This window comes from Bos indicus x Bos taurus, chromosome 20, assembly GCF_003369695.1.
Source record: "Bos indicus x Bos taurus breed Angus x Brahman F1 hybrid chromosome 20, Bos_hybrid_MaternalHap_v2.0, whole genome shotgun sequence".
In the NCBI taxonomy this organism is placed as follows: Eukaryota; Metazoa; Chordata; class Mammalia; order Artiodactyla; family Bovidae; genus Bos; species Bos indicus x Bos taurus.
In genome coordinates this window covers 58,585,574-58,604,236 of record NC_040095.1, presented here as the reverse complement: position 1 = coordinate 58,604,236, position 18,663 = coordinate 58,585,574, and the positions used below count along the sequence as shown (strand labels likewise).

At 45.9% G+C, this 18,663-nt stretch overlaps 1 protein-coding gene across 2 annotated transcripts in view; it reads left to right on the top strand.

The window, feature by feature from the left end:
* The window catches only part of TRIO (trio Rho guanine nucleotide exchange factor), a 363,125-nt gene that overhangs the window by 127,434 nt on the left and 217,028 nt on the right, over window positions 1-18,663 (top strand). For both annotated transcript variants that reach the window (XR_003507150.1, XM_027519979.1), the window contains exons 2-3: window positions 3,231-3,305; window positions 14,161-14,275. Coding sequence is in view for 1 of the 2 variants with exons in the window: in XM_027519979.1 (XP_027375780.1) it covers window positions 3,251-3,305; window positions 14,161-14,275 (170 nt within the window). In the remaining variant the exon portion in view is untranslated. The remainder of the gene's footprint in view (window positions 1-3,230; window positions 3,306-14,160; window positions 14,276-18,663) is intronic.

Sequence of the window (18,663 nt, the reverse complement as noted above, 5' to 3'; positions counted from 1 at the left end):
CCAGAATCGGCAGGAATTGTCAAGTATGCTGGCCTCTCCTGGGGTCCCTGCCCAGGAATTGGGACCTTCTTCTTGCTGAGGGTTGTGTGACAGGCAGTGCTTGCTGCTGTGGTGTGGAGCCCAGGACAGCCGTGTTGGTGGCATCTCCCTGAAGGCTCTGCCCTGTCCTGGCCGGGGCGCCTGCGGGCACAGACTGTTGAGGGAACGGCCGGAAGCAGCGTTTTCTTATCTGGTGGTGGTGGAAGGGAATCCTCTTTACAAATCCCCGTGGGATTGAGGATCCGCAGCCACAGCTCACTCCCTCCAAGCATCCTGCCATTTGATCTGCTCCTCCTCGCCACGTGGGTGCCACGTGTGGCTCACAGAACTTTCCATCCCACTCCCTGCCCTCCAGGTACTTATGAGCTGGTCTCCAGGAAGGCTGCCGTGGTGCCCGATTCCTCTTTGTATTTGCCTCCCCCGCTGCCGTCCATGTTCATATCAGCTGCAACTGGGATGTCGTCAGTCTTTGTGGACACACGCAGTGAACCGCCCAATGACGGGCAATAAACTCCTGAGACGACATTGCGTCCATTCAAGGGTTTTTGAAGGAAACTTAAGGATGAAATTGCAGACCCTTGGCTCCTGTCTTGCCTTTTATAAATAGCCCCTGTTTTAAAAGCTTGGTGGGTTGCCAGCGCAAGGCGAGGTATGCTGCTGCTGCTGCTAAGTCACTTCAGTCGTGTCCGACTCTGTGCGACCCCTTAGATGGCAGCCCACCAGCCCCACCCCCGTCCCTGGGATTCTCCAGGCAAGAACATTGGAGTGGGTTGCCATTTCCTTCTCCAATGCATGAAAGTGAAAAGTGAAAGTGAAGTTGCTCAGTCATGTCCGACTCTTTGCGACCCCATGGACTGCAGCCTACCAGGCTCCTCCGTCCATGGGATTTTCTAGGCAAGAGTACCGGAGTGGGGTGCCATCGCCTTCTCCAAGGCGAGGTATACTGGAAAGCAAAAGAGGCTGGCAATGTGGAGGCCTGGGTTCTGTGTCGAGCGAGCCCTTTCTCAGCCAGCTGGGTAGTGTGCTAAGCCCTTGGACATTTCAACGTCCATGATTTTCTTGTTGTTTAGTCGCTGAGTTGGGTTGGACTCTTTGCGACTAGTTGCATCCTGTTAAACTGGGTTCTTCCTACATAGGTATTCTGTGGACAGGGTTGTTACTAATCTACCCATTCTTTGCTTCTGGGAATGATAGGTTGTAGAGACTAGATCCTGTTCGAATTCTCCCAAAGGGGCCGGTGTGGTTGCTGTTTGTGCACTTGTCTCAGCAGGCTGGACTCCGGCCTCGAGTCAGGTCCCGGTCCTTATCCTGAGCTGGGAGCCGGGGCTGCAGGGAGCTTGCCCTAAACCTGCAAGCGCAGAGATTTGGGCCAACTTTGTCCACACACTTTGAGGCTCCCCTTCGGCTACTCATGGTTTCCCTTCTTGGTTGGAGCTCCCGAGGTCGCCCTGAGCTGTGTCCTGACTTGTTTCAGCAGCTCCAGGTGGCTTAGGCCGGGCCCTGCCCTCAAGTCCTTATAAAGAGACTTCCTCTATCCTGCTTTTGGTCCCTCTCCTGTCTGTGCCTTGAGACAGGCGGTTTTTACAGGTTTCAGCCCTGTGGCAGGGCTGGTCTGTAGGAACCGCTCAGGCACATGAGACATGGAAACTCTGATCACTTACCAAGAGCATTTTTTCTCGCTCTGGCTTTCAGGTCTGTGCCTTCCATTGGCTATTACCAACTCACAGTTTGGATCCTTTCCTTGTACTGTTTTGACAAAAACAGACAGGAAGATAGGGTTGGGGCAGTAGTCTTTCATTTTTTTCAAGAGATTCCTCTGCCATGAATGACAGTTACTGGGTTAAAAAAAATTTTTTTTTTAGATGTAAGTTTATTTATTTTTAATTGGAGGATAATTGCTCCACAGTATTATGCTGGCCTCTGCTGTACGTCAACCAACATGAATCGGCCTTAGGTGTACATATGTCCCCTCCCTCTTGAACCTCCCACAGTCACTGCTTTGATGAGAATGGCCAATATCTTGAACCCAGACGACCCCTGTACAGACCTCCAAGAGTAAAATCCTGAGACGTTATTACAAGTGTGAACATCCTGACCCCAAACTCCCGTGTAGGCAGCCACCCTGGCGAGTTTCGGCCGGACATGTTTGGGCTGCCAGGGTTTCCTTGGCTTAGATGGACATTGGCTTGTCCTAAACTGGGCTTCCTGGCCAGAGTATTTCCACTTGGCCTTCACCGACGTTGGCGGGGGCGTGGGGGAGCTGGTTTGATGTAAGAAGAGGGACCTGGGCCACCCTGTGAGGCAGGTGACACCAGGCCATCTTGGCACGTTCGCCAGTGACATTCCTCCAGGGGGGCATGACCCAGAAAACCTGGAAGGACAGAGTCAAGAGGGAGCGGTGGCTGGTCCCCAGCTATTTATAATCCCTGCTCTCCTCCCTGACACTTTTATTTTTAACCAGATTCGCAGATAGGATGTGGCTTTGAGCTCCCCCTAGAGGATTTAGTGTGCACGAATCATAGTTTTTTTTTTTTTAAACAATGTTGCTACTTTATTTGCTACTGTTTATGTTAATCATGGAATTACAACAGAAGATTTGTGAAACAATCTGGACTGCTTTCACATCTAGTCTTTTGGGGACTGATTCTTTATTTAAGGCTGGAAATGACCAAGAGAGCCTGCTTAGTCTGGGAGCCTCTGGGTCTGCATCTGCAAGTTGTTCTTCCTCATTAAAGGAGAAGGATCAGAGACTTTCCTTCATAGAATACAAAGTGAACTTCATGGGTGTAAAGAAAGCAGCTGTGTTGGCATTGAACACAGGGTGGTTCAGAAATATGAAACATGTAAAATATCATGTATGAAACGAGATGCCAGTCCAGGTTCAATGCACGATACTGGATGCTTGGGGCTGGTGCACTGGGACGACCCAGAGGGATGGTATGGGGAGGGAGGAGGGAGGAGGGTTCAGGATGGGGAGCACATATATACCTGTGATGGATTCATTTTGATATTTGGCAAAACTAATACAATTATGTAAAGTTTAAAAATAAAATAAAATTTAAAAAATAATAATAATAAAAAAAAGAAAATTACCAATGTAAAAAAATAAATAAAAATAAAATAAAATTAAAAAAAAAAAAAAAATGACACTCAAGCAACCCAGTCATGGTATTTTCTCCTTTGTCTTTCAGGGTTTCGAAAAAACGATGAAATGAAAGCTATGGATGTTTTGCCCATTTTAAAGGAAAAAGTTGCATACCTTTCAGGTAAAGTTTAACTTTCTTATCTGCTTTATTGTTCCTTGTACCTTGATACAATGTCAGAGTCCAAAATACTAAACTATAAACTAACTCACCCATCATAACATAACAGCATTGTCATTTCAGTGGATTTTTAACTGCTTTATTCTTGTAGCGTTGGCCTAAGAATTTGTTGCCCAAAGCATTTTCTTCTAGCTGGCAGGCACATTGTTGGTCAGATAGCACTGGTGATTACAACATGTTCATGTCTGTTATTCAACACATTTTGACTACCTTCCCCAGTCAGTTAAGTAAAAGAACTGATTTTTCAAGGTCTATCATCTCAGCAAAGGTGGTGGGAATGTGACCAGATCTAGAGGTGTCCAGAATTCCCACCTTTCTTCCCAGTCCTGGAATTCCAGGAAAGCCCTCGTGTTCCCTGCCAGAGGTCCCCCTCTGAACAGTAGACCTTGGTTTTGGGGGCTCCTGGCCCTCCTGCAGCGTGAAGACAGACTCTGGACTAGTCTCCCAGGCTCTGGGGCACTCACCTGCCCTTCCTCTGCACGTAGAGGGTCTGCTTTTGGGCCGTCTGCCCAGAGGCTTCTTCCTGCCTGAACAGAACAGTCGTTGGGTATTATACGTTTTCCTAATACTTTGGCCACCTGATGCGAAGAGCCCACTCTTTGGGAAAAGACCTTGAGGCTTGGAAAGATTGAAGGCAGGAGAAGAAGGGGACAACAGAGGATGAGATGGTTGGATGGCATTGCTGACTCAATGGACATGAGTTTGAGCAAGTTCCAGGAGGTGGTGAAGGACAGGGAAGCCTGGTGTGCTGCAGTCCGTGGGGTCACAAAGAGTTGGACACAACTGAGTGACTGAACAATGACAAGCACCAACTCACGTGTTACAAAGAGAGGTTTGCAGGAGTTTTCTGCCGTGTTTGAGCAGGAAGTATCAAATAAATCTGTAGATTGTCACGTGCTTTTAGACAGTTTTCCTGGATGTGTTTCCCTTGATAAATTTTTATCTTTCTCAAACAGGCACACTCTACTGATCTGATGTCTCCTCTTGAACACATTTTATTTAAAGTTTGTAGCACGGCTAGCTGCTCTGATGTGTTCTGTGGGTCCTTTCAGCGTGTGGGACAGATATACACTTAGGACGCAGCTTCCTGTGGTGTTTTGCTAATGTTATCTCGCTTTCTGTCTCATAGTGTTTCTTGGGCCCTGTTGAACACTGTTTGATGGTTTTGCTGAAGTAAATCTAACTCAAAGTGAGTTTGAAAAGTAAGAGGTTCATGAAAAGAAGACACTTTTTTTTTTTTAACTTTTTCGTCTTTATTTTGTATGGGGTCTAGCCGATTAACAATGCTGTGATAGTTTCAGGTGAACAAGGAAGGGACTCGGCCACACATATACACGTGTCCATCCTCCGCCAGCCCCCACGCCCCCGCTTCCAGGCTGGCACATAACCCTGAGAAGAGTTGCATGTGCTGTACAGCAGGTCCTTTTTGATTATCCATTTTAAACATAGCAGTCTGTATGTACATGACCATCCCAAACTCCCTAACTATCCCTTCCCCTGCTGCTGCTGCTGCTAAGTCACTTCAGTCGTGTCCAACTCTGTGCGACCCCATAGACGGCAGCCCACCAGGCTCCCCCGTCCCTGGGATTCTTCAGGCAAGAACACTGGAGTGGGTTGCCATTTCCTTCTCCAATGCATGAAAGTAAGAAGGGAAAGTGAAGTCGCTCAGTCGTGTCTGACTCTTAGCAACCCCATGGACTGCAGCCCACCAGGCTCCTCCGTCCATTGGATTTTCCAGGCAAGAGTACTGGAGTGGGGTGCCATTGCCTTCTCCACCAGCTACCAAAGATTAGTTTTCTAAGTCTGTGAAGAAGATACTTTTGATTGTTGGAAAAACTTGGTTAAAAAAAAAAAAGTGAAAGGGGAAGGAAAAAGCCCTTCTTGATGCATGGCAACCCACTCCAGTATTCTTGACTGGAGAATCCCATGAACAGAGGAGTCTGGCAGGCTATATGGTCCATAGGGTCGCAGAGAATCTAACACGACTGAAGTGACTTAGCACAACACACACACCACAGTTTTGCAGTATTCCTAATTTGTGACCAGAATCGGCCAGTTAAAGTAGCGTGAGGTCCTTGCTGGTTGCCTTAAGCTTGCTGTTATTTTATTTAGGAAGGGAAAAGAGACTGTCATCGGCCCCCAAAGAGCCCTGTTCCCAATCCCAGGTTCCTCCACCACTCCTCTGATGTACTTTTTGCTCTGACCCCATTTTAAAAGACATCAGGGGTATTTAATATTATGGTAACTTTGTAAAAGCTCTCCACATGAATGACTTTTAGTAAATTAAATCAAAGTGCACTAACAGGGCTTTGAAAAAGCAAACCAAAGGATCGGAGATTTTGTGAGATACCTATGAGCTCAAGCTTTCTTAAGAAGCCAGCATGGATGCCTTGAACTTGAATATATCTGATCCTCATTCTCACCTCCAGGTACCCGGAAAAGTAGTCCTCACTGTACTTAAGCGAGATTGCACAGAACTGTTTTCCCCATTCAGAGGGGGAACTAAATGAGGTGAAGTGACGCATCTAAGGTCTGGTGAAGTCAGGAGGAGGGGCAGGAACAGAGGCGCCCTGTAGTGACGCATCTAAGGTCTGGTGAAGTCAGGAGGAGGGGCAGGAACAGAGGCGCCCTGTAGTTTAGTGTTGGATGTATGTAAGGTATATTTATAGCTTGCATATTTAGTGTATTGCATATTTTTAATGTCCTGCATGTGTGCACATTTAATGTATGTGTATATATTGGGTTGGCCAAAAAGTGTGTTAGGGTTTTTCCAGAAGCTGTGATGAAAAAACCTGACCGAACGTTTTGGCCAACCCTACATATGTATATAATGTCAGCCTCTGCATGTTCCCTATGCCATTAGGGTTTGGGCCTTAAAAGAACTCACAGGCAACTTCCATTGTTTTTTATCCCTTAACTTTTTATCATGGAACATTTCAACATCCCTAAGGAGAGAGACTAGTATAATGAATTTCTGTGAATCCATGGATCACTTCAATAAACTTGTTTCATCTATGTTCCTTGAAAATCTTTTTAAAAAATCCTGTTTATTATTAATAGAGATAGAAGGGAATAATAACTCTTTAATAATAATAGCTCTTTAAAAGCTAATCAGTATTCATGTTTCCCTGGTTGTCTCATAAATTTGTCTTTCCAGGATGTACATTGCAGTTGGTTGATGTGTTTGATGTATCTTTTTAATCTTGAGGCTCTTCCTCTCTTCTTCATTCTTTTTATCTTACTCATTTATGTTTATTTATTAAGCGAGGATGCAGTGTTTTCCTGTAGATTTCCCTACATTTTGTTGGTTGCAGCCTTGGGTGGTCAGTTAACATGTTCCTTGCCCTTGGTTTCCTGTGAATTAAGAGCTGGATCTTGCTGCTTGATTAGACTTAACTTAGATTTTGTAGGAAATAGACAGAGCATTTTAATGGGTAGTGTTGGGTAGTTCTAGGAGTTTTATTGGGAGAGTCTGGTGTCTCTTTTATGACGTTTAGCATTCATTGACATTTCTTGCTTAGATCTAATACTTTCTTAGGGTTGCAAAATGGTAATATTCTAGTTGGGCTTACCAGGTGACACTGGTGGTAAAGAATCTGTCTGCAGTGCAGGAGACATGGGCTCAATCCCTGAGTCAGAAGCTCCTCTGGAGAAAGAAATGGCAACCACTGCCGTATTCTTGCCTGGGAAATCCCATGGACAGAGGACTACAGTCCATGGGGTCGCAAAGAGTTGAATGACTAAAGTGACTTAGCACTCACACACAGTATCCTAATTCTACCCTTTTTTCTTCATGTATCAACTTGGATATTCCATAAAGAGAAATGTCCCATTGTCAGCTTTGTGGTTTCCCTGAGTTCACACAGGAAAGGAAGATCCATGATTGATTCCTGACCTTTATTTCCAGGCAAATTAAAAAGAAAAAAATCATTAGTCATTTCAGACACATAAAAAAGTGCTGAGATTTTTGTCATTTTGAGCTCCTGGTTTTAAATATATCTGATGTTTCCATTGTGTATATGTATTTTCTTATGAAGTTAAATTTTTTTCATCCTTGGCTAGTGGGAGCCTCTTCAGATTGGCTCTGAAATCCAGGTACCGTGGTAATAGAGCTTGTCTCTCTGCTGATGTGACAGGATGTTTCAGGCCCCACCGAATCTGTTTCCTGCTCCGTGTCTGCAATCAGCCATTTCTCTAAAATGCCCTGGCTCTTTCGAGTGGGGCGTAGTGCAAGGTGCTGAGGAAGCTGCTCTTCTGGCGGGGCACATTTCTGAGTCAGATATCATATATGTGTTTATATATATATGTTTTCTAAATGAGAAATGATGTCAGGGCTTTGTACTAACATTTCCAGGTCAAATATAGAATTACAGGTATTTTATTTTTCTTTGATTTTATATTTCTATCTCCTTGTCTTTTCCTTATGCTAAGCATTTTAGTTCCTACCCTCATCAACTTAATTACCTATCTACATTGTAGTACTGATGGTGTCACCATAGTATGAAGACCAGATGCAGTTCAGCAGTTGTTTTATTTTTGCCATCCTAAGGATATGTGCCGCTAGTATGCAGCAGCCCTCCTGTGTTTTAAAGTCACACAAAATAGTTCCTCTACACATGGGTCGTGTTCCTCCCAACCTGAAACTTAGGATCATTTATCTTATTTTACTTTACATTTTTAAGGCTTAAAAAACAACCACCAAATCTTGCTTCAGTATTAAGTAACGTGTATATACATCATTTGAGGGTTAAAAACTAAAAAAAAAAAAAAAGTTAAAAAATGAGGTGTGTTCAAATCTAGTTTCTCTCCCTGCCTTCTCTGCCTTGGGCCTTTCCTCTTCGATAGATAACCTTCTTTTGCTTTGGTTTTCTTTAGTTTTTAGTTTATTTCTTATTCTTTTAAATGTGTCCTTCTATCCATCCATCTATTCTTATCTCCTCCCCCGACCCTGCCTCCTCCACCCCGTCCTGACCAAACAGTGATTTGTTCTGCACCATTTTCTCTGCTTTGCTTCTTTCTTTTTAAAACAGCAATCTAGAGAGCAGTGTGCAGCGGAACAAACAGAGATTCCTCATTCCTTTCACAGTTGTACATACGCTGCTGTGTACAGAAGTGAGTCGCTTAGTCTTGTCTGACTCTTTGCGACCCCATGGGCTATACAGTTCATGGAATTCTCTAGGCCAGAATACTGGAGTGGGTATCCTTTCCCTTCTCCAGGGGATCTTCCCAACCCAGGGATGGAAGCCAGGTCTCCCACATGTGGGCAGATTCTTTACCAGCTGAGCCACAGGGAAGCCCTGTGTGCAGAGACTGTAGTTTATCCCGTCAGTTGTCTGTTGATGAGTTACTCTCTCAGTGTAGCGTTTCCAGGGCAGAGTGAACATTGACCTTTGGACCTGGGGGATTGACAGGAATATAGGGTTTGATTGCCTAGAGTTTCGTTGTTAGTGTGGTGACCACTGACCTTAGTTCTGGTCTCAGTGTTGCAGAAAATTCTGCATTTCTTGGAAAGGTAAAGAGGACCTCCCATCAGTTGTATGTATTTTTGCTAGCTTCTAGCACCGTCTGAGGCCATAGTGACCCAACTGGAAGGTCGGGCACCTCTGGAGGCCTTCCATACACTGTGCGTGCATGCTCTGTGCATGGGTGCTCAGTTGTGTCAGACTCAGGGAGTCGTGTCGGACACTGACTCCCTGGACTGTAGTCCACCAGGCTTCTCTGCATGGAATTTTCCAGGCAAGGATACTGGAGTGGATGGCCATTTCCTTTTCCAGGGGATCTTCCTGACTCAGGGATCGAACCCCGCGTCTCTTGCTTTTTCTGCATTGGCAGATGGATTCTTTACCACTAGCGCCACCTGGAAAGCCCCCATACACTGTACAGAGTCTTAAGGTTGTCCTAAGGTTGTCTTAGGCAAGTTTCTGATTCCCAGGACTCAGCAGGAATGAGGTAGGAGCAGTGAGCATGTGAAGGTCAGGGCTGGCCCCATGATGGCCTTGAGCAGGGGCCCGGTGGACACCCTTCCAATAGCTTTGATAGCAGACTTAATAGTAGCCATAATTTCTCTTTCACGAACCACACTTTCTCAGAGCTTTGCTTTGGAAAAGTTTGCTTTTCATGGTTAGTGAGTTATTATTCCTTAGAGGGGAGTAAAGAACCGTTTTCAGTGGTATTGGAAACCAGAAATTCAGATGAGGGCCATGCAGAGAAAAATATAGTCCGTTCATTGAGATTTACATTATACTTCTCAAAGTAAGAAACTTTTCTTAGAAAAGTTTGTTCTCAGTATTATGAGTTTCAATTAATACTTCGATTAACAAAAAAGACAGAAAAAAATTTATTCTGCTTGGGTAAAAGGTGACTTTTTATTTATTCATTAAAAAAAAAGGGGGTGACTCTGAATCTGACTCCTTCTGTGGTCACAAGTTCCCTGAAGTTACCTTTTATAAGAGGAAAATGAGTGTCACCGGGTTGAGGAGAGGAGGTGTCACACAGGTGTTTATAGCTATTATTACGTAGGACCTTTCCTGCCTTCTTCTTAATATTAAAATAAACCTCAGCTCATTTAGCCTTTGTGTTTCTGTAGGAGTGTTCATCAGGCATTTCCTTTTTTAACTTGCCAGTACCTGATAGTAGGCACTGTTAATTAAGTTTGTTTGGAATATAAAAAAGAGTTTGTTCCTCCACTGAATGTTTATTGAGTACCTCCTATGTGCCAGTCTGTTACCAGGAATTGAGAGGATATAAGATGTCAGTGATTGAACACAGGGGCTTCTGATCTAGTCGGGGGCGGACACAGGGAATATGTAAAGTGCATCATTTAGTGGAAGGTAATGGGGGGTTACAGAAATAAAATGTAGCAGTGAGGAAGGAATGGCAAAGCGAATGCAGTTTTTATAAGAAATGAAAGTAATTCAGTGTCATTATGAACATAAACTTCACTTTTTTTCTTTCTTTCTTTCTTTTTTTTTTTTTTTTTACTAACTGAGCATTTGGATAGACAGATAATCCTTAACAAGCTGTTGGTTTTTGGTTCTGCACAGAGGTGCAGAGACTGTGAAACTCTCCTAGACAGCTTAGTAGACAGACGTTGGTAGGTGCAGGAAATGGGTTTCCCACCCTTTTCTTATCACTGAGTTTCCTATCTGTGAAGTGGGACTTGGGCTTCCCTGGTGGCTCAGCAGTAAAGAATCTGCCTGCAATATAGGGGGTTTGGGTTCGATCCCTGGGTCAGGAAGATCCCCTGGAGAAGGGAATGGCAACCTCCTCCAGTACTCTTGCCTGGAGAATCCCCTGGATACAGGAGTCTGGTGGGCTACAGTCCCTGGGGTCGCACAGAGTCGGATACAACTGAGGGACTAAACCACATCACCACCACCAAAGTGGGACTCTGTCCATCCCGCCTCACCATGAGACTGCGAGTTGACATCAGACACATAGAGTATGTCTAGTAGATGGAGCTTTTATGAGCTATAATGTCATTATTTTTATAAGTTCAGAAGCAAGAACTGTGAGCTTGTGGCTTTTCTGCTCCTAACCCGGTCAGTATTTTCATTTGTGTATCTTCTGTGACATTGGCAACCAAGTTAAATCTTGGGAAATATAAACAGACATCTGTGGAGCTGATTTTTAAGCTCTCTGAGGTTTAGAGACCACGTTCTTCTGACGTGATACTAGTATATTTCATTGGTTCTAAGATTTTTAAGTTTTAACCCCATTGGGAGGGGTCCCTGGATGATTGGCACCTGCCTGTCACTGACGGACACACCACGGATCAGAAGATGCACCCCATACAGGGAGGTTTGCAAGTGAAAGCAGATAATCAAATTCGTCAGTGGCGAATATACCATTTTTCCAGGTGGTGCAGTGGTATAGAATCCACGTGCCAGTGCAGGAGACACGGGTTCAATCCCTGGGTCAGGAAGATCCCCTGGAGAAGGAAATGGAAACCCACTGCAGTATTCTTGCCTGGAGAATCCCATGGACAGAGGAGCCTGATGGGCTACAGTCCATGAGGTCGCAAAGAGCAGGACTCAACGAAGTACACATATGCCATTTTTTACTTCATAAGGGATTTTTGATGAAGTTTTAAAATAATCGGGAATGGAGAAGGCAATGGCACCCCACTGCAGTACTCTTGCCTGGAAAATCCCATGGATGGAGGAGCCTGGTAGGCTGCAGTCCATGGGGCTGCTAGGAGTCGGACACGACTGAGCGACTTCACTTTCACTTTCACTTTAAAATAATCATGGTGAGTTTACTGAAACTCTAATTCGAAAGGGAAAAAAGACAAACTGATTTTTTCCCTCTCTATCTTAAAATTCAAGTTCAGGTTTAGGTAAGCTCTTTTTACGGCACGAATGAGGGCCCATTCATGAGCTTGCCGGCTGCTCTCCGGGTCCTCCTCAGCACCAGCAGCCCGGGAACGCCTCTTGTTGGCAGTGGAGCAGTCGCAGGGGCGGCCAGCTCTCCGCACACACCTGCGTCCTCACCCCTGGAGTGAACAGCACGGCTGTGTGCAGTGTGCACACACAGGCCGACTCCCCCATGACCGTCTCTGATGGGCGGATTCTGGATTCTACTTGTCTTCATAGCCATGCGAGAGCCCACCTTGCTTACATTGAGAGATAGGAAGACTCCCCGAGGGGGGCCATTCGAGCAGGGGTCATGGGCATTCAGTCTCCTTGATGAACCACACATTATGTCGCATTTAAAAGCAGTTCAGAGTGGTGTTGAGCAATGTACGATGCTGTTCTGATTACCAAACGTGGGGTGAATGTGTTAATACAAATAGATATTTTTTAAAACTCAAGTTTCTGTAGTATATGTTGATGTAGAATATTTTTGATCAAAGAGATTGATTCGTTTTTGAAAAGAATGAAAGATATTGGGAAACAAATACTGCAGTTGTTACCTGTCTTATCTTGGAGACATGAGGTATTCCAAAAAAAACTCCAGCCAGTGATGTTCCCCTCAGAATACTATCTGGTATTTTGGAAGGTAACTTCGTAATGATACTCTGTCATTTACAGCAGTACCACTGTACCCTCCTAAGAGCACCTTTCATTCATATAAAAGGCCCAGGGGCCCTTCATTTAGTTTTCCTTCTGATATTTTTATTACTTATGAAGAACTAAAGCCACCAGTTTGAAAATTATACAAGTTCTCGTCAGGGCGAAGAGCCCAGCTGTGACATGCTGGCACAGTCCCTTGGACTTCAAGCTCTTTGAGCCTCAGTGTCTTTCCTGATCAAGCTGACAGGAGGAAACAGGATCGTTGTGACTATCAGATCAGAGCTCTCGATGCCATACCTAGCACGTGTCAGCTGTGGTTTAGTTGTTGACCACATTTAATACCTGAGTTACTGATTTTATAAGTACTTTAACACTCTTCTGGACTGCACAACTTAACAGTACACGTGGGTCAGTTTAAGCGTTCAGGATCAGCATTAAGTGTCAGTACTGTTAGCAGGAACTCGTGTCCAACTCTGCGACCCCATGGACTGTAGCCTGCCAGGTTCCCCTGTGCGTGGAATTCTCCAGGCAAGAATACTGGAGTGGGTTGCCATTCCCTTCTCCAGGGGATCTTTCTGATCCAGGGATTGAACCTGTGTCTCCTGCATTGCAGGCAGATTTTTTTTTTTTTGTTCCGCTGAGCCACCAGGGAAGCCTGTCAGTCATCCTAGGACATTTTAAAGACCCATGTTGGTAAAATGTGTTTTAAAATACCAACATCTTGTGCTGAATAAGTTTTCAGCATCCATAAAGTGAAGAATCTGGTCTCCTGTTTGTTTTGTTTGCATTTTCATTTACCTTTGCTGATAGGTAAATGATTAAGATGAGAAAATAATGAAAAGTTTCATATTGTGGCTTGGATTTTGCGATGTCAGTACCATACTTCTGAAACGACATGACCGAGCTATAAAATTAAATGAAGTATACACTTGGGAAAACAACAGTTTTCTTTCTCTGTGTTTCTTTCTGAGACCCTTGATAGAAATAATAAAATAAATGTGGCAGTTCCATCAAAAATATTCAGATATACTCATAGACTTCCTTAGGTTGTATATATGTTAATGAGAAATATTTCTACTTTTCTGTCAAAGGCCTGTCATGTGAGAGTTGTACTTAATATGTAATGTAATCTTTATAAAGTTCTTAAGCTAATTTCATTGTGCTTTAAAATTCTTTGTGCCAATGTCTCCCTCTCGCTTTTGTTTTTCGAGTGGCTTTTTGGAGAGCGTGGGGCAGCTTGACCACAGGGGTCAGCTACTGCCCTTGAGAGGGGAGGGCACCCGGGATCCCAGCTTCTCTGAAGTCGTCATCCACAGAGTTTGGTGAACAATCCTGTCTTTTTCCTGTTGAGATTTAAAGCCGTTTGGTTGGTAGTAAAGAGAACGCTTAGAATGTCTGGGAGAGAGTACTCAAAGTGCTGGAGAAGAGAGAGACAGAGAAAGAGAGACAGAGAGAAAAAGAGATGCAGAGAGACTGAGGGGAGGAGACAGAGAGGGGTGTGAGGAGGTGAGGTTTAAGGCAAAGGAAGCACGTGAACGTGACCCTTTTTCTCTCCAACCATAGAACTGAAGAAGGGAGGAAACAGACCCCCTGAAGGAAGGAGACAGGGTTCTGGGACACCCTCCCTGTGCGGGTGGCCCTGACGCTGGTCCCAGTGGAGCGGGGGCACTGGCCTCTCGAAGGTCTTTTGGGCCGGGCGGGCGGTGGTGATGCTGGGCGCCCGCGGGCCTCAGGAGCCGCGTCCTCCCCTTGGTGTCTGAGCGTGCGCATGTGTTTGTTTGCAGGTGGCAGAGACAAGCGCGGGGGTCCCATCCTCACCTTCCCGGCCCGCAGCAACCATGACAGAATACGGCAGGAGGACCTCCGGAGGCTCATCTCCTACCTGGCCTGTATCCCCAGGTGAGTGCGGAGGGCCTGGCCGCTCGCCATCCATCTGGCCCCTCCCGGGAAAACAGGCCCCTGTAACACGGGTCCCAGCAAGGCGCTGCCGCGATGGAATCACATTCTTGCTCCCTGTTTCCCTCCTGTGACACTTTCCCTCCTGGGTGCTGGGCGGGAAGGGCTGAGTTCCTCGGGAGGTGGGGTGGGGTGGGGTGCCCCCCCGGGCTGGGACGTGAGGGTGTGGTGCCCGAGGCAGCAGTGGCACAGAGACGGTGGGGGCCCTGATCCAAGACTGCTTCGTGGATCCTCGGGGTGCAGGCAGATGTTAACAGATGTCCACCGCAGGGGGCTGGTGACCGCCCCTAACCCCTTTAGGGTGACACCAGCCTGGGAGACAGCCCTGTCCTCTGCTGACCCCCTCCTCAGCATGGCTGTGGCAAGTCAGCTTTGGTCTGGACGGTCTGACCTCCGGAGGGAGTTCCTGGGTTTTTCTTCACATTCTTGGGTGTCCTTTGTGGGAAAGCTATCACACGTCATGGATGACACATGAATGGGCCCCTTAATCAGGTTAAAAATGTGGGGAAAGTTTCCCCCTTTGTCTTACTCTGGTGTTTCCTTGAACTGTTGAAATCATAGAATTGGAAAGAGTCTTAGAAGTTATTTACTGCTCTGTCACTTATAAATACGGCATAGTTTGTGGCCACCTCTTACTGAGCTCTCACTGTGTGCCACGTGCTGTGCTAATGGTGACAAAGAGCGCGGTACAGAGGGCAGTGCAGAAGAAGAAAGGAATCCCTGCCCCCCTAAATGACGCTTGTGGTGGAGTTTAAATGAACAAGGTGAATTCCATCCAGGTGATGCTTTAAAAGCAGTTACATTGTTGGAATTCTGGATATAACTTTGGCAACTTGCTGTTTGGTCTTGAAATCTGTGTTGACTGTAAATATTAAAAAATTGCCTTTTCTTTCATTGATGCCATAGAAAAATTGATACACATATATTGTCGATCATCTGATGACCCACTTTAAACAGAGACACAAAACTTTGTCCTGGGAATTGCGTAAACAGCACTGGAGAGAAGCAGGTGCCCCCGTGCCTGTCCTCGGGCTCCAACAATGATCACTTTCTGCCCATCTTGTCTGCTTTCCCCACAAAATATAGTACATCTCCAGCATCTTCTTGTTTCTCTCTGATGTGACCCTAGAACCACTGAACACAGTTCACTTCATTTCCTGGATTTGCCTTTGTATTTACAATTCTGGATGATAGGAAATGCCATTTTCTTGTTCTTGGTTCATTTAATGAGCAGGTAAGAGAGATGATGCATTTATCAAGTGATAATGGAGGAAGATTTCATAGTGGTCCAAATGGCAGTGGCAACAAAGAGATTCCTCTCCAGGCCCACTCCAGTCCTCCAGTGACTGGAAAAGAGCCACGCTGCCCCCAGGGGGCCTGCAGAGGTGGGAGCACTCCGGCTTAAGCCAAACAAAGGGATCAGCGATCATCATCAGAAGGTTCAGGGTGTGAGAATTTGGTGGGACCTACCTACAGACTCGCTTATTCTTAATTTCTGAGTCTGATAGTTTGTTGTTAGTTTCAGGGTGATATAAACAGTCCTGGACAGTGGAGGGGGGTCCCTGTGGGACTCCTATCTCAGTCCACCACCATCCCACATTTTCTGCAATATGAAGGAGCCTCTGGCTACACCTTGGCCACACAGTCACAGGACCACGCATTCCCAGGCGTGGAGAGAGTGCTATCCAGGAAAGCGTGTGGGCAGGGTCAGACGGCTGGCCTGGTTACTTATATTTATGAATTTTCTGATCTTTGTGATAGTAATCTGTGCTTCTTAGATCATCGTATTGAGTAGGATTATTTACATGCAGGCCTGGGATGGTGTCTGCCTATGGTTGCTGCCTCAGCTGTAGTATGGTAATGTCTGTTTTTCATATTTGCCTTTCAGCTTTCCTTCAGTAGTTTCCCCCCCTTTTTTTTTTTTTTAATTGGAGGCTAATTACTTTACATTATTGTAGTGGTTTTTGCCATACATTGACATGAATCCTCCATGGGTGTACATGTGTCCCCATCCTGAACCCCCTCCCACCTCCCTCCCCATCCCATCCCTCTGGGGCACCCCAGTGCACCAGCCCAGAGCACCCTGTCTCATGCATCAAACCTGGACTGGCGATCTATTTCACGTATGATAATATACATGTTTCAGTGCTATTCTCTCAAATCATTTCCTTCTTGCCATGTGTTCTAGAGCCAGATCTTCTTGTCTCTTTTTTTTCTGCGTGGCTTCCTGATTGTCTTTCCACTAGAACGGCCTTGAAGTTAAACATCAGTGTGATCTGAGCAGCGGTGCCTGGTTTTGAGTATTGTTATTTGGGACACCTGCCTTTCCCCTCTCCCTTTCTAAAGAAACGAAACAATTAGAGTAATAGACTGACTTTCATATGATTAATTTGCAAGGACACTTTTCCTTGAAATGAGTAGGAGAGAAGTCAGAGTGGAATTTCTTGCTGGTGTACCTGGGACTCCTGCACAGAGATGAAGTCACATTAATCTTGGTATATGGCTAAGTTGTTTATTGCTCTTAACACATGAATTATACTAACTAGAATGTTTTGTCTTCTCTAGAATGATTTATAGTAGCTAAGGTTTCCCAAGTGGCTCAGTGGTAAAGAGTCCACTTACCAAATGCAGGAGATGCAGGAGACATGGGTTCAATCCCTGGGTCGGGAAGATCCCCTGGAGGAGGAAATGGCACCCCGCTCCAATATTCTTGCCTGGGAAATTCCACGGGCAGAGGAGCCTGGTGGACTACAGTCCATGGGCTCACCAAGAGTGGAACACAACTGAGTATACATGCATGCAAGCACACATATACATAGCAGCTGAATGGATAAATTGCTCTTTGGTCATCAATGAAGTCATGTGAAACTCTGAGTTGATTCATTCATGAACATTCATATAAGATACCTTCTTCATCTAGGAAATGAAAAAAGAAGACTTTCTCTTTTCTAGAGACCTGCATTGAAAAAGGACTTAAGTTTTATCTACATTTTTTTTAATCTCACAGCTAAAATGAAGCTTTTAGGTAAAACTGCTATAAAATACCTGGTTAATAAGTCTCAATTTCGAATGAGCAGTGTTTTGGAGGTAGAGACGTGGCCCAGAGCCCTTGTGTAGCAGCCGTAGTTGTTCACTGGATGCTCAGAAGTTAGAACGGGCTTTGGGGGTGTTTGCAGGTCACTGCTTTCTTCACAATGTCTCACTTTCAACTTGTAAAGACGGACGGGTGGGAAGCTTGGGCACTCCCAGCCTGGCTGGTCTGCTGCTCGAGTTCCTTGGAAGTCCCCGGTGGGAACTTGTGAGTTGGATCGCAGAGGCAGGTGACTAGTTAAGCCTTCCGTAAACTGTACAAGCTCAGGACATCTTTCGCTTGTGTCTGTCTCCAGCTCATTCCTTTTGTTAAGCCTGGAGTTACTCAGGATTCCTTCTAAGCCCCTGTCAAGTGGAGTGGCTTTGTAGTTTTATGTACACACTGCATAGCGCTCTGTGAACAGAAAGACAGGCTGCCAGAGAATTGACCTCAATGAGGGGAAGACCGATGAAGCCCAGGCCCTAAACAGCACCTGATAACAACTGTCGAACCCAGTGCTGTGGTTTGACCGTTTCTGGGGCGCGTCTCTGGGATGCAGCAGCAGGACCTGAGGGTCTGGAGCCTCGGTCCCCGCTGGGCAGCAGATGTGGACATCCTCCCGCTCAGGCTGGTCTAGCCCCGAGGACCTCTGGAGCCCAGAAGCTCCTCTGAATGGACTCCTGCAGGATAGCAGACCCCATTAGTGCCCGAGGGAGGCCAGGCCGCTTCATTTCAGTGACTTGGGAGATTTCGGGAGACATTTCTGGGAGTGCCAGCTGCCTCTAAGGATTTATGAAGGAGGCTGAGACACTCCCCGGATCCTGGCCTGGGATCTGCTTGAGACAGGAAAAGCGATTGCCTGAGGAGTCAAGGGTGACCTCTCTTTAAGTTCACAGTCATACAGAAGCGAATCAGATCACTCCTCACTGCGTCCCACGCTGGAGTGATAAGCCGGGGGCCGCCGGATAAGTCTGTTTGTGTTCCTAGGACTGTGAGCTATCACGTGTCCAGGTTCTATCTCCTCAGACTTTCTGGGAATGTTTCGGTGATGGGCCCCTTGCACTGCTGTGATTGTCGCAGGAACCTGGAGTGTGAGTTATTCTAACAGTGAGAGTCCAGATGAGGAAAAGAATGGTGTGTGTGGGAGTGGGGAGGGCAAGAAGGCGGAAGAGCTCATGCAAGGGAGCGTGAGATTGACTTAAATTTAGTTGAGATCGTGCTTCTTTTTTTTTCGGTTGTCTACAGTGGGCTCACTTTATTT